The following is a 13,411-nucleotide window of genomic DNA, read 5'->3' as shown; positions in this document are numbered from 1 at the left end:
CTTAATTGACAATTGACCTGCCAAAGTGTCAAGATTTCTGGCCAAAGCTGATAAGAAATCATTAAGGGTGAGAAGGACACATAACCAGACTTGCATTTTGAAAAGAGATCACTTTAAGAACAGTGGAAAAAGGTCCAGACAGGCGCACAAGAGAGGAAGATATGCTTCCTTCATAGCATTTATCACCATTTGTACTTTTTTTCATTTTCATGTGCTTGTTTGTAAAGAAGACAAGTAAATTCCATGAGATCCAGGAATTCCTGCTTTGTTCACTGCTGTCACTCCATTATGTCAAAACTCAAGAGATATTTAGAAAAAAAAACCACCAATAAGACAGTCGATTTTATTTTAGTAATAATAATAGCAGCTACCATTTGTGGGCATGTGCCGCCATGTAAATTGGCATGTGCTGCCAGGTAAATTGCTTTGGCAACATCTTGCTTAATCTTCACACGAACTCTGTGAGGTAGAGATGGTATATTGTCCACATTTTACACATGAGGAAACTCAGGCTTACACCAAAACACCAAACCCACTGATGTTGAGTCAATTCCAACTCATAGCAACCCTATGAGACAGAGTAGAACTGCCCCATAGGGTTTCCAAGGCTGTAACCTTTTGGAAGCAGACTGCCATATCTTTCTCCCATGGAGTGGCTGGTGGTTCAAACCACTAACCTTTCAGTTAGCAGCCTGGTGCTTTAACCACTGCTCCACCAGGACTCCTTAAACAAGGTATTAAAAAAAAAAAATTAGAGGGGTTAAATTTTTTTCCCAAGGTCTCTTGGCCAAATATGTCAGAGCTGCTTTTGTGATATTGTGTATCAATATTATGCATTTTCTGATCTTAAAGCCAGATTCTATACTGCCGTACTTCTCCATGGATATGATATTTGATTACAGTTTCGTATGGTGTTTTTACTCTTTATCTTACTCTTTGGTTTTTTTTGAATGTTTCACAAAAATTGTTTCTGAAAAAAAAAAATCCATTAGTTTTCATACAAAAAGCATTGTGGTTTGATATCACAAGTCTTAAGCACTTGAAAAAATCTGATCCTAGAGGATTAAGCTTTTTGCTCTGTCTACAGTGGCCCATCAGTTTCAGCTCATTTCCCGCCACTTTCCCCCACAGAAGCCTTGTGATCTGAAACACCAAACCACTCTCAGTTCCCCAAACTGGATGTACTCTTTCAAGCATTCAGAAATTACTCCTCTTCCTTAAATGTCCTTTCCTCACCACCCATCTCCCCCAATGGGCCTTCAACTTCCTACTTGCACTTCACTAATCAGCTAAAACCTTTTAGTGGTAACCATCTAGGATAGGATTTAAACTAAGTTTTGCATCCGAATCACCTGAGGGCTTGATAAAAATGTAGGTTCCCTACCTCCAGACCCCAAAATTATGATTCAACATCTCTGAGGAGAGGCCCAAGAAATCTGAATGTTTAACAAACTACCCAGATGCCTAATACCAGTAGTTTTCAGGCTCCTCTTTGAGAAATAATGTTCTAGAAGAGTAATAGAATGTTCACGATTGCCCCAACATTAGGCCATGAACCAAAACCTGCAAACCAGAAGGAATGACCTCTCGTATCATCTAGTTTAGAGATGATAAAGTATTTTCGCCAGATTCCCACAAATGATCTTCCCAACAACTTTATAAGGGAAATAAATATAATTCCCTTTTTGCACATACATCGAGGCATGGAAAGGATAAGTGATAGTTTGTTGTGACTCCTTTAGTCACAAGTGACAGAAATCCAACTCAAACTGCCTGAAGTTAAAAAGGGAAATTTATTAGCTCATAGAACTCGTTAGGAAAAGGTGCACTTGGCTTAAGAGAATGCTGAGTCCTAGGAAGGATTAGTCTAGGAAGGTCAATGCCATTTTCTAATGACCCTCAGTGTCTCTGCCTCCTAAAAGTAAGCCCTTGCCAATCTCATGGGCTCTGTAGTGGTGAGGCTCAGGCCAAGCAGGCAAGGCCCTGGAACCATCAAAGGCGAGAAAGAATCACCTATGAAGGTGTGGAAGAAACCACTTAGGGACCAGCCCTTAGATGCCACACCTTCCAAGTGCTAATGACTTTTTAGGACAGGTAGCCCCTGAAGAGGGACCTTAATCTGGGATTGTCGTGGATTTCCACGATTTCATCTAATATTCTGTTAAATACAATTAAATGCATAACTAAAATGTGATTGAGTGTTAATATCTTTGTAAGGCTTTTCATATAAATATATTTGCAAATTAGAAAAACAAAAGGTTCAGCTTGATCGTTATACACACACAAACACACATCACACACCTGGAAAAGAGGATGTGTGCTGTAGGATCAAAGCTGTTGTGCATCTGAGTGTTCCAAAATCGAAAGAGACAGCAAAATAAACAGTGGGAGGTGGGGGCTAGCTAAGCAACGTGCTGACTGGTAGAAAAGCAGAGCCAACATTACTGAGCACCTACTCAGGACCAGGGACTGTGCAAATGGCTTTACTCACCTGATGGAATCCTCAGAACAGAACGGTACAGCAGACTCTGCAGGGTTTTCTGGGTAGCTCTGGTGTTGCGCATCAAGCTCTGGGCCTGCTGCCTCAGGACTTTTTCTGAAGGCCGTTCAGCAGCTCAAAGACAACCCAGAGTGTGAGGGAGTTCACGCCTTCAACCAGTGGGAGATGGGAATTGCTGGTTAGATGCTCCAGCCTTTCTCTCCTGCAGTTGGAGAATATTGAGGGGCATCTGCATGGTTCCTTAGAGGATTGAGCCCCAGTGGTCCCAGTAGGGGAGTCCCTGGGTGGGTCAAACAGTTAATGCACTTGGCTGCTAACCAAAGGGTTGGCGGTTTGAGTCTACCCAGAGGTGCCTCAGAAGAAAGGCCTGATGATCTACTTCCAAAAACTCGGCCATTGAAAACCCTGTGGAGCACAGTTGTGCTCTGACACATGTAGTGTCCCTGAGAGTCAGACAACTCAACAACAACTGGTTTTAACTGGGGTGCCCACAATAGTAACCAGCTCATTAGCACACATTGTATAGACTTTTCTTCCTGTTCCTGTCTCATTTTCTCCACTCCCTCACTTCTGCTATCTGGGATCACCTCCTAAATAAGAATCCTGCCCCCAGTCCTTGTCTCAGGCTCAGACCCAAACTAAGACAGTAGACAGTGATCTCTTCATTTTACAATGGCGAAACTGAGGCTTAGAAAGGGACTGCGTGCCCTGTCTCTTCCCCAGATTACTTGTACTCCTTTAACATCTCCACAAAGCCCCACCTTCTTCCTTTTGCACCTCCCACCCTCTCCACAACTTGAATATCTTCCCTCCTACCCTGACCCATAGAAGCCGATAATGCACCAGCCCTTAGATGCTGTGCCTTCCAAGTGCTGATGCTTCTTTAGGACAGGTGGACCCTCAAGAAGGACTATAAACTGAAACTATAAACTCGCTACCCTTCAGAGTGCAGCAGAAATGCCACCTCCTTCAGGAGACTTTTCCAGTAAGCACACAGCACTTTCTTCTGCACATCTTGTGAGCCCCTCCAGGCAGGTACGATGTCTTAATCATTTTTGTATCCCTCATTGAGATTAGCAAAAAACTCTTGTACATAGCGGGCGCTCTTGTTGTGTCAGGTGTAATCCAACTGACACTAGCCCCAACTCACTATTTTTAGGATTTCAGGGTTGGTCTGGTATTTTAATTAAAAAAAAAAAAAAAATCCTTTGCTTGCTAAGCCAATTCCATTTTCTCCAACTTCAGGATAAAAGGAGATATAAGCCCACTGCTTATAACAAAAACCAAACCCGTTGCCACCAGAGTCAATTCCGACTCATAGCAACACTATAAGACAGAGTAGAACTGCCCTATAGGATTTCCAAGGCTGTAACCCTTACGGGAGCAGATCACCAGGTCATTCTCCCAAGGAGGGTCTGGTGAGTTCAAACTGCCAGACTTTGAGGTTAGCAGCCAAGGGCTTAACCACTGTGCCACCAGGGCTCCATCCATTGCCTATAGGAGGTGTTTTCTTATATTCACTGAGGAATAATGGGGAGATGAATGCAACAGTATAACAACGGAGGAAGGAAATGAACTAATTCCTGCTTGGGGGAAGTATACAACAGCTGTGCGCCCAGCTGTAGGAGCGTTTCCAAAAAGCAAAACAAAACAAATTAAAAAAAAAAATGATTAACTCTATTTACTGAAGCCAATACTGAGAATTTTAAAGAGAGGCGAGGGAATGGCCCATCAGTGTCAGTAGTCTCTGCATACTCTGAATTTATAAATGCTGCCTCAAGACTCTAACTAGAAAGAAAGTGATTGCTTGAGGAAATATTTTCTGTGAGAATTGTTAACTTCTGTATTGTAAACTATTCTCCCTCAGAAAATGAAATGATCGGAAGGCTATTACAAATGAATGCATATTCATCAGGACTTCTCCAGGGATGAGACAGTGCCATTTATGTTCTGAGAGTTTCTCTTTCTCTAAATTACCCCCCTCAGGTTCAAAAGCATGTCTTTCATTATTCAAAGAAATAAGAGATTTTATGTTTTTCTATTTTTGTTCCTCCCAAAAAGCCTATTGTCATCATGTTTGGTTTATTGCTAATGTTGAACACAACTCTTCAACAAAATGTATGCAATAAGGTAACGTGAAGAGCAAAATGAGATTTTTGCCTCTTTTAATAGAATTGAAGTAACAATCAATTTAATTAGGCAAACAGGGCATGCCAATAAGAACAAAGGATTCCCTGAAGCCTTGTAAAATGCAATGCAGAGAATGTAATTCTATCTAGCCTCATATTTACAATTGTGGAAGTTATGTAATTACTACATAAATATGCATCCAGATTCTGGGGTGAAACGAAGGGAAGTTATACATCGGACTTCTATGATGAGGGAAATAGCGAGCCAGCCCCTTCGCCGCACCCTCATCACTGCACATCCCAGATTTCACAGAGAAGCGGGGTGAACTTGTGGTCATTCACTCTCCAGGACATCAGCATCTCTGCGTGGTGATGGTTGAACGTCCGCAGTTCAGTCAGGCGACCCAGGAGACAGGCAAAGTGTTGAGGATTTTCCGGCTGATAAATCTTGCACAGCTTTTGTAGCACATCTAGCAGGGGTTCCTGCAGCTTCTCCACTGCTTCTCTATCCTTTATGTATTGCCTATCTGTTTTCAAGTTTAAAATAAAATGGCAAAAAAAAAAAAAAAGTATTAATTGGGTATAATGAAGCAATGTTAGCTTTTTTGAGATGTAACTTATCAATGTTGTACACATAAAATATACAAATTGTAAGTGTTCAACCTGATGAGTTTTACATATTTATTACCCATGTGGAGCCCCCTGGGTGGCAGAAGTGGCTAAGAGCTTGACTACTAACCAAAAGGCTGGCAGTTTGAAATGACCTTGAGGTGCCTTGAAAGAGAGGCCTGGTGATCTGCTTCTGAAAGGTCACTTCCTTGAAAACCCTTTGGGGCAGTTCTACACTGGGTCATCATGAGTCAAAACTGACTCGACGGCAACTGGCTCATACCCACGTAATCGCAACTGGTTAAGACACAGAACACTTACAGCCCCCAAAATGGCTCCCTAAAGGTTCCTTTCAATCCACACCTCCAAAGGTAACCCGTGTTCTTATCTCTACCACCTAAGATTGGTTTTGCCTGCTTTTGAACTTTAAATAAATTGAATCACACAGCGGGCACTTTTCGGCCTGACTTTTTTGGCTCAGCATGTTATCTGTGAGATGCATCCATGTTGTTGCATGTAGCAGTTATTCGTTTTTATTGCCATCCACACAATATGCTACTACATGAGTTTAGCACAATTTACTCATTCTACCGTTGATAGACATTTGGATTGTTTCCAGTTTCTGCCTGTCCATAAAGCTGCTGTGAACATTCCTGTACACATCTTTGGATAGATTAAGCACTCATTCCTGCTGGGTATATTCCCAGGAGTGGAATTACTGGGTCGTTAGGTATGTGCATGCATAGTTTTAATAGCTACTGCCAAATAGTTTTCCTTTTTTTTTAATATTTTTTTTCATGGTAAAGCAAATAAGGTAATGAGTAGTTTCTGCCTCACTATCATGCATAAAAGTTGCTTAAAGCTAACTTTGTAACTAGTCATTATAAATCATGAGCATGGCATCACTTGCTCCCAGATTATCAAAATTATTTAAAAATACTTATACATGGAGGGGTTCATTTCAACATTGTTTAAAGCTGAAAAAAAGGAAACATTCTGAGTACCCAAACATGATAAATTGCTGTACATCCATACAATAGGCTATAAAGCATGCATTACTACAAACTTTATCAATATAATTTTTTAATGTTGGGGGAAATACTTTTGAAGAAATGTGACCTTCAAAAAAAAAAAAAAAAGGTACAAGAAGTCCCTGGACGATGCAAATGGTTAAATGCTGGACTATTAAGCAAAAGGTTAGCAGTTCAAACCCACCCAGATCTTCAGCCTCAGAAGAAAGGCCTGGCAATCAGCTTCCAAAAGGTCACAGCCTTGAAAACCCTCTGGAGCAGTTCTATTTGGCACACATGGGTTGCCATGAGTCAGAATCGGCTCAACAGCAACTAACAGCAACAATTAGTGCCATCATCACTACCATCATCACTTTACTAACCGCTAAAAAAAAAAGACGTAGAGAATGTTCTATACTATGTTAGAAATTATATAGTTTTATTTAGGTCCCTGCTCAAATGCCAGCCCTTTCAAGAGGCTTGCCTAGACCGTTAGTAAAATAGCCTTCGCCTGCCACTTTGTTTCCTTACATCCTTATCTTTGTTTTGTGTAGCACTTGCTGCCTCCTCGAAAATTATTTCTGTTTCTTCATTTATCGTCTCTCCCACCCAACTAAAAAGCCCATCCTGCCTGTTTTCCTCATTGCTGTATCCCCAGCATCTAGAACCATGTTTAGTACATAGTAGGTGTTCAACATGCATTTATTGAATGAATGAATATGCTGTTTAGAAAAAAGGCTTGAGAAGACATCCGCTAAAATGTTAGTTCAGTTTGAGTGGTAGGATTTCAGGCCATTTTATGCTTTTCTTTATGTCTCTCTGTCTTCCAAAATTTCTTCAATAACAACATTACTATTATACTGAGAAAAATCTGAACGGCATAAAATATAAAATGTAATGTGGAAATTACCTGGAGAAAGGATAACAATTGCTGTAAGCAAAGCATACTCTTCTTGAGTCATTTTCAGTTCTCCAATACTTTTGTAAAAACTGAACATGGGCGTTATATATTCATCAGAGATACCTGTGAGAGAAAGTTGAAAAACTGCTGTGGCATAGTAACATTTTGAATGATTAAAAAGGATAAAGTATAAACACTTTATATATGCACTATTATGGATTAACTTGTGTTCCCCAAAAAAGTATGTTGAAGTCTTAACCTCTGGTACCCATGAATGTAATCTTGTTTGGAAATAGGGTCTTTGAAGATCTTATCAGTTAAACGTGAGGCCATATTGGAGCTCCGGTGGTGCAACTGTAAAGCACTTGGCTGCTAACTGAAAAATTGGCAGCTCAAATCTACCCAGCGGCTCTGTGGGAGAAAGATGTGGCAGTCTGCTTCCATAAAGATTATAGCCTGGGAAACCCTAAGGGGCATTCCCACTCTGTCACATTGGTCACTATGAGTTGGAATTAACTTGATGGTACCTAACAACAATATACTGGAGTAGCGTGAGTTCTATCCAATTTGGGTGGTGTCCTTATAAAAAAGGAGAGGCATAGAGAGAGGCAAACAGGCAGGAAAGAAGGCCGTGTAAGGATACCTCTATAACCAAAGGAACTCCTGGGGCTACCAGAAGCTGAGAGAGATAAGTCCCTAGAGACTTTGGAGCTGGCATGGCCCGGCTAACACATTGATTTGGATTTCTAGGTTTCATAGCTGTGAGAAAGTACATTCCCATTATTTAAAGGCACCCATTTTGTAGTGCTTTGTTAGTGCAGCCCTAGAAAATTAATGTACACATATGTTAATATTTACATCCAAATACACATATTGAAATAGAAAGGCAGGACATTGCAAAGAACATCAGTTAACAAAATCCTCAAATACTGTATAATCTAATCAATGATTTACGTGTCTTTGATTTCAGTAGTACCTTCAGTTCAGCTACTAATATCTGAAAATAAATTATTAAAAAAAACTAAACCCCTTGCCATCGAGTTGATTCTGACTCATAGCGACTCTATACGACAGCGTAGAACTTCCTTGTAGGGTTTCCAAGGAGTGGCGGGTGGATTCGAACTGCTGACTTTTTGGTTAGCAGCGAATGCTTAACCACTGCACCACTAGGGCTCCACAATAAATGATAAGATTGTTAAATTGCCAAAAGAATCTCAGAATTTCACCATTATCTAAATGAGGTTTAGTTAATCTTTTTGATATTAATATCTATAATTGAGACGTAGGTAGCATCTTAAATAACCAAAAAAATTATTGCTTTTCAGTCAAGAAGTATAAACAACTCCAGTTAATAAATTTGCTAGGGTTCTTATTAAAGGGCTCTGGTTTCTCTGAGAAGTACCAAACCTGTTTCTCCATTTGTGTACCAGGCATTTCCACTTGGCTGTAGGGTCGCTATGAGTCGGAATCGAGTCGACAAGCAGTGGGTTTGGTTTTTTGTTTTTTTTATTGTCTTCCAAAGGAGCCCTGATGGCACAATGGTTAAGATCTCAGGTGCTAACAGAAAGGTTGGTGGTCCAAACCTGCCTAGCCGTGTTGTGAGAGAAAGACCTGGCAATCTCCCATCAAGATTATAGCCTAGAAAACGCTACAGGGCAGTTCTACTTTGTCACATGGATTTGCTAGGAGTCGAAATTGACTCGATGGCATCTAACAACAACAACAATACTCTTTTCAAACTCAGTAAGTCCAAAATCAAAATCACAATCTACAGAGCTAAACTCACCATCTTTCTCCAAATCCAGTCCTCTGTCAGTGATTGGCATCCTCACTCATTCAGCTGCCCAGGCCTGACAAGAGGGAGTCACTTCTCCGTCTAACTCAGGTGTTGAGTCATGTGGATCCTACCTGGTTACTCTCACTCAATTGACCCTCTCCTCTCCACTGCCCTTTACATTGGCTTACTGTAAGCCCCCGTCTCTTTTCATCTGGATTACTGCTGTCATGTCCTCACTGCTCTTCCTTTTCAATTCCATCCCCTTCAATCCAACCTCTATGCAGATATCAGAATCCCTTCCTAAACCTCAAATCATACCCTGTCTCCCCACAACCCTTCAAAAGCTCCTCAAGTAAAGCTCTGATTGTTTTTCTTTTCAAATAGGAACCTTCAGGGCCTGTTTTGTGACTATCTTAACACCCAATACTCAACCCACATAATAGTAGGAGTTCACATTTATTGAGTACTCATCAAGTTTTAGTCACTGTTCTAGGCACTTCTTATGCTATAACTCAATTAATATTTCTAACACCCCATGAGGTAGGCACAGAAAGGTTCTGTAACATGCCCAAAGACGCATAGCTGGTGAGTAGAGTCAAGATTCAAACCAAAGCTGGCAGGCTCTAGAGTCCTGGCTCTTCACTTTAATAAGCTGAACTGCCTCTCTATCACACAGCCCTTGCTCAAGTCATATTCAGCCACTTGAATTCCCTCAACAGTTTCACATTGCCAGGCTTTTATCCATGCTCTTCGCTCTACTTGGAATATCCTCCTTCTCCTTTATCTAGGTTACTCCTCTTCATTCGTTAAGATGCCTTTATGTCACTTCCTCTACTCATTCAACAAGTTAGTTTGGTGCCTGTTCTGTGCATGGCTCCACTCCTGAAGAGCTTCGGGCTGGGAAATTATTGAGACGGAGAAAAAAAGACTGCGATGTGATTTAGGGGTGAATTAAGATGAGGGTGAGTTTACCAGGATTGGTCCAGACCAGAGTAAGCTGCTCTATCCCTTCCCAACCAGACCTAGAGTCATAATGCTTGGGTTGAATCAAACCAGAATAAAATCAGATTCCAGATGCCAAAGAGTACAATTATCTTCATGTTATACTTCACCGAATCAGAAAGCCTAAATCCTCACCTTTACAAGAACTTATAGAATCTTCCCAAGTTGGATCACTGGCCTTTCTTTCTCAAGTCAAAATATCACAGTCTTCTCCCCTTTGACTTTTGATTGACCCCAGTAAGTTCAATGAAAAGCATCTTTGTTGAATAATTTGAGGATTATGTAATGTGGAAAATAGCCCTTTATCCAGCTATTACATATTGGGCTGAATACCGACAACCAAAGTAAATACAATTGTAAAATGCAGAGGGCTGGAGTATGGTGAGTCTGAGAATACCAGTCCAACTTTCCAGCAAACATAGTGATGAAAAGCTAGTAAGCCTGCTCTGAGTTTGAAAGCTGGCCCTATGGCTTGATCTGGGGCACATTACTTAAACTCTCTAAGCCCTAGTTTCTTCATCTGTGACATGTAGATTATAACAATAGTATTATATGAGATAATGTATGTACAGTGCCTAGCACAATGTCTGGCTCATAGTAAGCAGTCAATAGATGTTAAGGAAAATAATCATAATAACATATTATTATTGTTATTTGGGAGAATTGGATCAACATATTAGTTCATCTTAATTTCAGTTCCTCTTGATCTTGGTTAGATTAAGTTCATATACTTATGTCTTCACAAAGTTATGTGTTTGCAATTTCCTAGGGATGAAACAAGTTGTCTGATCGGTGAATTGCTTCAGTATTTTTCTAGGTACTAAAGCTACATTATGATCTGTATTTTCTTGGTAGAGTTGTTCTTTATCACCTTCAAAAAAAAAAAAAAGGTAATCTTTAAGATTTCTTCAGCATTTGGGGACTACGCCTTTCAATTTTAGTTGCCGAAAAAGACTGTGCCATTGTTTTAAATAGCATATGAGAATTTGGGGATATTATTCAAGCTATGAGTTGGAATCAACTTGATGGCAACGGGTTTGGTTTATGGTTTGGTTTATTTAAGCCAGCTGACTTGAAAATATTTAGTTTTTAAGAAATCGTATGTGAATATTTAATTTTGTACTTTGTCTTTCTAAATCTCCACTCACCCTTCAAAGGCTATCTAACTGCAGCTGGTACTTTTTAAGCAAAATTAGGTAAAAAATGCTTACTGTGATCGTTCCATCTTCTGCATGATTGTGAGGGCCAAGAAAGAATATAGGGTAAACATAGAAAAAAATAAATAGAAGAATTTTTAAAAATAAAATTTCCTATAAAAAAAAACTATAGGATAGATCAAATATAAATCTGCTTTTGGAAGTAATCAATAATCAGAATTAACTGCGCCAACATAAATTAAAAATGTATTTGAAGTGCTAGTGCACCAGCAATTTCTAACATAAGAAATGTAACAATAACATCATCCTGAAGGGGACAGCCTTTTCCTGTTTTCCTGCTTCCTTCTTTGTGGAGACTTGCTTAAGGTTTGCTTAATTTTTTTTTTTTTTTGCTCTTAGGACCAATTAGCTGATCTTTGGTCACAAGGGGGGGCTATTTTCTAACTTAACCACAAATATTTTACCATGAAAAAATTTCAAAGATGTGAAAAACAGTTTATATTTCTGCCCCTCTGTTTCTTGCTCGTTTGTTTTTCCTTTTTTGAAAAAAGAGGTCTGTGATTGATAAATGAATTCTTCCATAATCAGAAATATTTTAGAGAATAATCACTTGGTAAAATTAACACTATGCTGCTCTAAGTTGTTATTTTAAATGTAAATGTCATCTGTTTCCTACTTCCTAGACTTAATTGGAAGCAAAAATAAACCAGAGGTTCAGGTGCATATTATATAAGACACATTTCCTGCTTTTTAAAATACTTCTTTACGGTTAATTGGAGCCCCTTAGTGGTGCAAACGGTTAATGCGCTAGGCTGCTAACCAAAACGTTGGAGATTCAAATACACCCAGAGGCTCCTTGGAAGAAAGTCCTGGCAATTTACTTCAGAAAAATCAGCCATTGAAAACCCTATGGAGCATATTTCTACTCTGACACACATGGGGTCACCATGAGTCAGAGTCAACTCAACAAAAACTGGTATACGATTACTTATAATTAACAGTCTCAAGATAGACCAAGAACCTTAAAATGTTACTATTTTCTCAAAACCATGTAATCTGAGATTTTTCTAGAACTGACAACATCCTCCCGTAACATAGAAGTTAAAGATATAAGCCCACATGGCATACAAGGCTATGTCTGTCTCCTGCTTTCCTTTCAACCTAAGCTCTCTCCATCTCAACGGTTTCCTTATGAACCAATAATACCAACTCTTTTAGGTTCCTGAAACTAATTCAGTCCATTGCCTACACAGCACATCTACACTCCCCTATGGCTTTGTACTAGTAGGGTAAGGAGGCAGATCCCAACTCCAGCCTAAGGTTCAGCCATTGTTATTCTCATGTCAGAGGATGATGTAGGCAGGGATGGTGGTGCAATTCTGGACAATAAGATCGAAGGTGAGTGTACTGGGGGGTTCCTAAGAAAGGTTGCCATCCTTGAAAAGAGACAGCCTCCTTTTCCTTTGGCCATTGTTGTGCCTGGATGCCTGAAACTCTTGTGGCGATCAGGTGACCAGGAGAAGAACCAGCCTGAGGGTAAAGTCAATGCACCAAGGATAGCTGAGCAGTAGGAAGAAAGGAACCTGTGTTCTTAAGGCTGTGTTGAACGCCTGAATTAACCAATTCTGAAGTCACACTCCCTCTGGGTTTCTTGTTTGAGCTAATATATTTTCTTACTTTTTAAGCCATATTGGTTTGGATTTTTCTATTACCTGCAGCCAAAAGCATACTAACTGACAACTACCCCAACAAAAGAGCTAATTTTATGTCTTCATGTACCAGTAAGACCTAATCCGGCTGGATATTTTTTAGCCACTAGGACTAAGGGGGACTAAGGGGAAATTTATTCCATTTTGAAAGTAGTTATTTTTTGAATTGCTAATCTGATGGCAGCTTTTCCTTAGGGCCAACAGTATGGCACGAGTGGCTCCCTGAGTAGAGTTTAGTGGTTGAAATAGAGGTCAGGGTACAACCTATTAGCACCAGTGGAATGGCACCATTGTCCCAATGGCATTCCTTGCTCACGTACATCTCAAAACAATACCACTTTGATCACAAAAATTAGCAAAGCGTAATACTACCTAGTTTAACAGACATTTAAAGTTGTGAGACATATTGTCATTCCAACAAATACTGAATTGATTATGTTATATGTCTGTCATAAGGAGCAAAAAATTTTTTAATTATATATTTCAGGGGTTATTTATAACTGAAATGAACAGAATGTCCTCTGATTAAGACTTTGCAGAATGAGTTGGCTTGGTCTATGAGAAGTTATTTCCCTAATGTTAAAATGTCAACTCATTCAGTGTTAGCAAGACAATTT

At 39.8% G+C, this 13,411-nt stretch overlaps 1 protein-coding gene across 4 annotated transcripts in view; it reads right to left on the bottom strand.

Annotated features, from left to right (window-relative positions):
* Nucleotides 1–4,835: 4,835 nt before the first annotated feature.
* NR1H4 (nuclear receptor subfamily 1 group H member 4) overlaps nucleotides 4,836–13,411 on the bottom strand; it is a 95,973-nt gene continuing 87,397 nt past the window's right edge. For all 4 annotated transcript variants that reach the window (XM_049884152.1, XM_049884153.1, XM_049884154.1 and 1 more), the window contains 2 exons: nucleotides 7,159–7,272; nucleotides 4,836–5,156 (listed from right to left, as the gene is read on the bottom strand). In XM_049884152.1, coding sequence (XP_049740109.1) covers nucleotides 4,918–5,156; nucleotides 7,159–7,272 — 353 coding nt within the window. In that variant the 3' untranslated portion in view covers nucleotides 4,836–4,917. The remainder of the gene's footprint in view (nucleotides 5,157–7,158; nucleotides 7,273–13,411) is intronic.

The sequence above is a fragment of the Elephas maximus genome, chromosome 4 (assembly GCF_024166365.1).
Source record: "Elephas maximus indicus isolate mEleMax1 chromosome 4, mEleMax1 primary haplotype, whole genome shotgun sequence".
Lineage (NCBI taxonomy): Eukaryota > Metazoa > Chordata > Mammalia > Proboscidea > Elephantidae > Elephas > Elephas maximus.
This window is presented reverse-complemented; position numbering and strand designations above follow the sequence as displayed.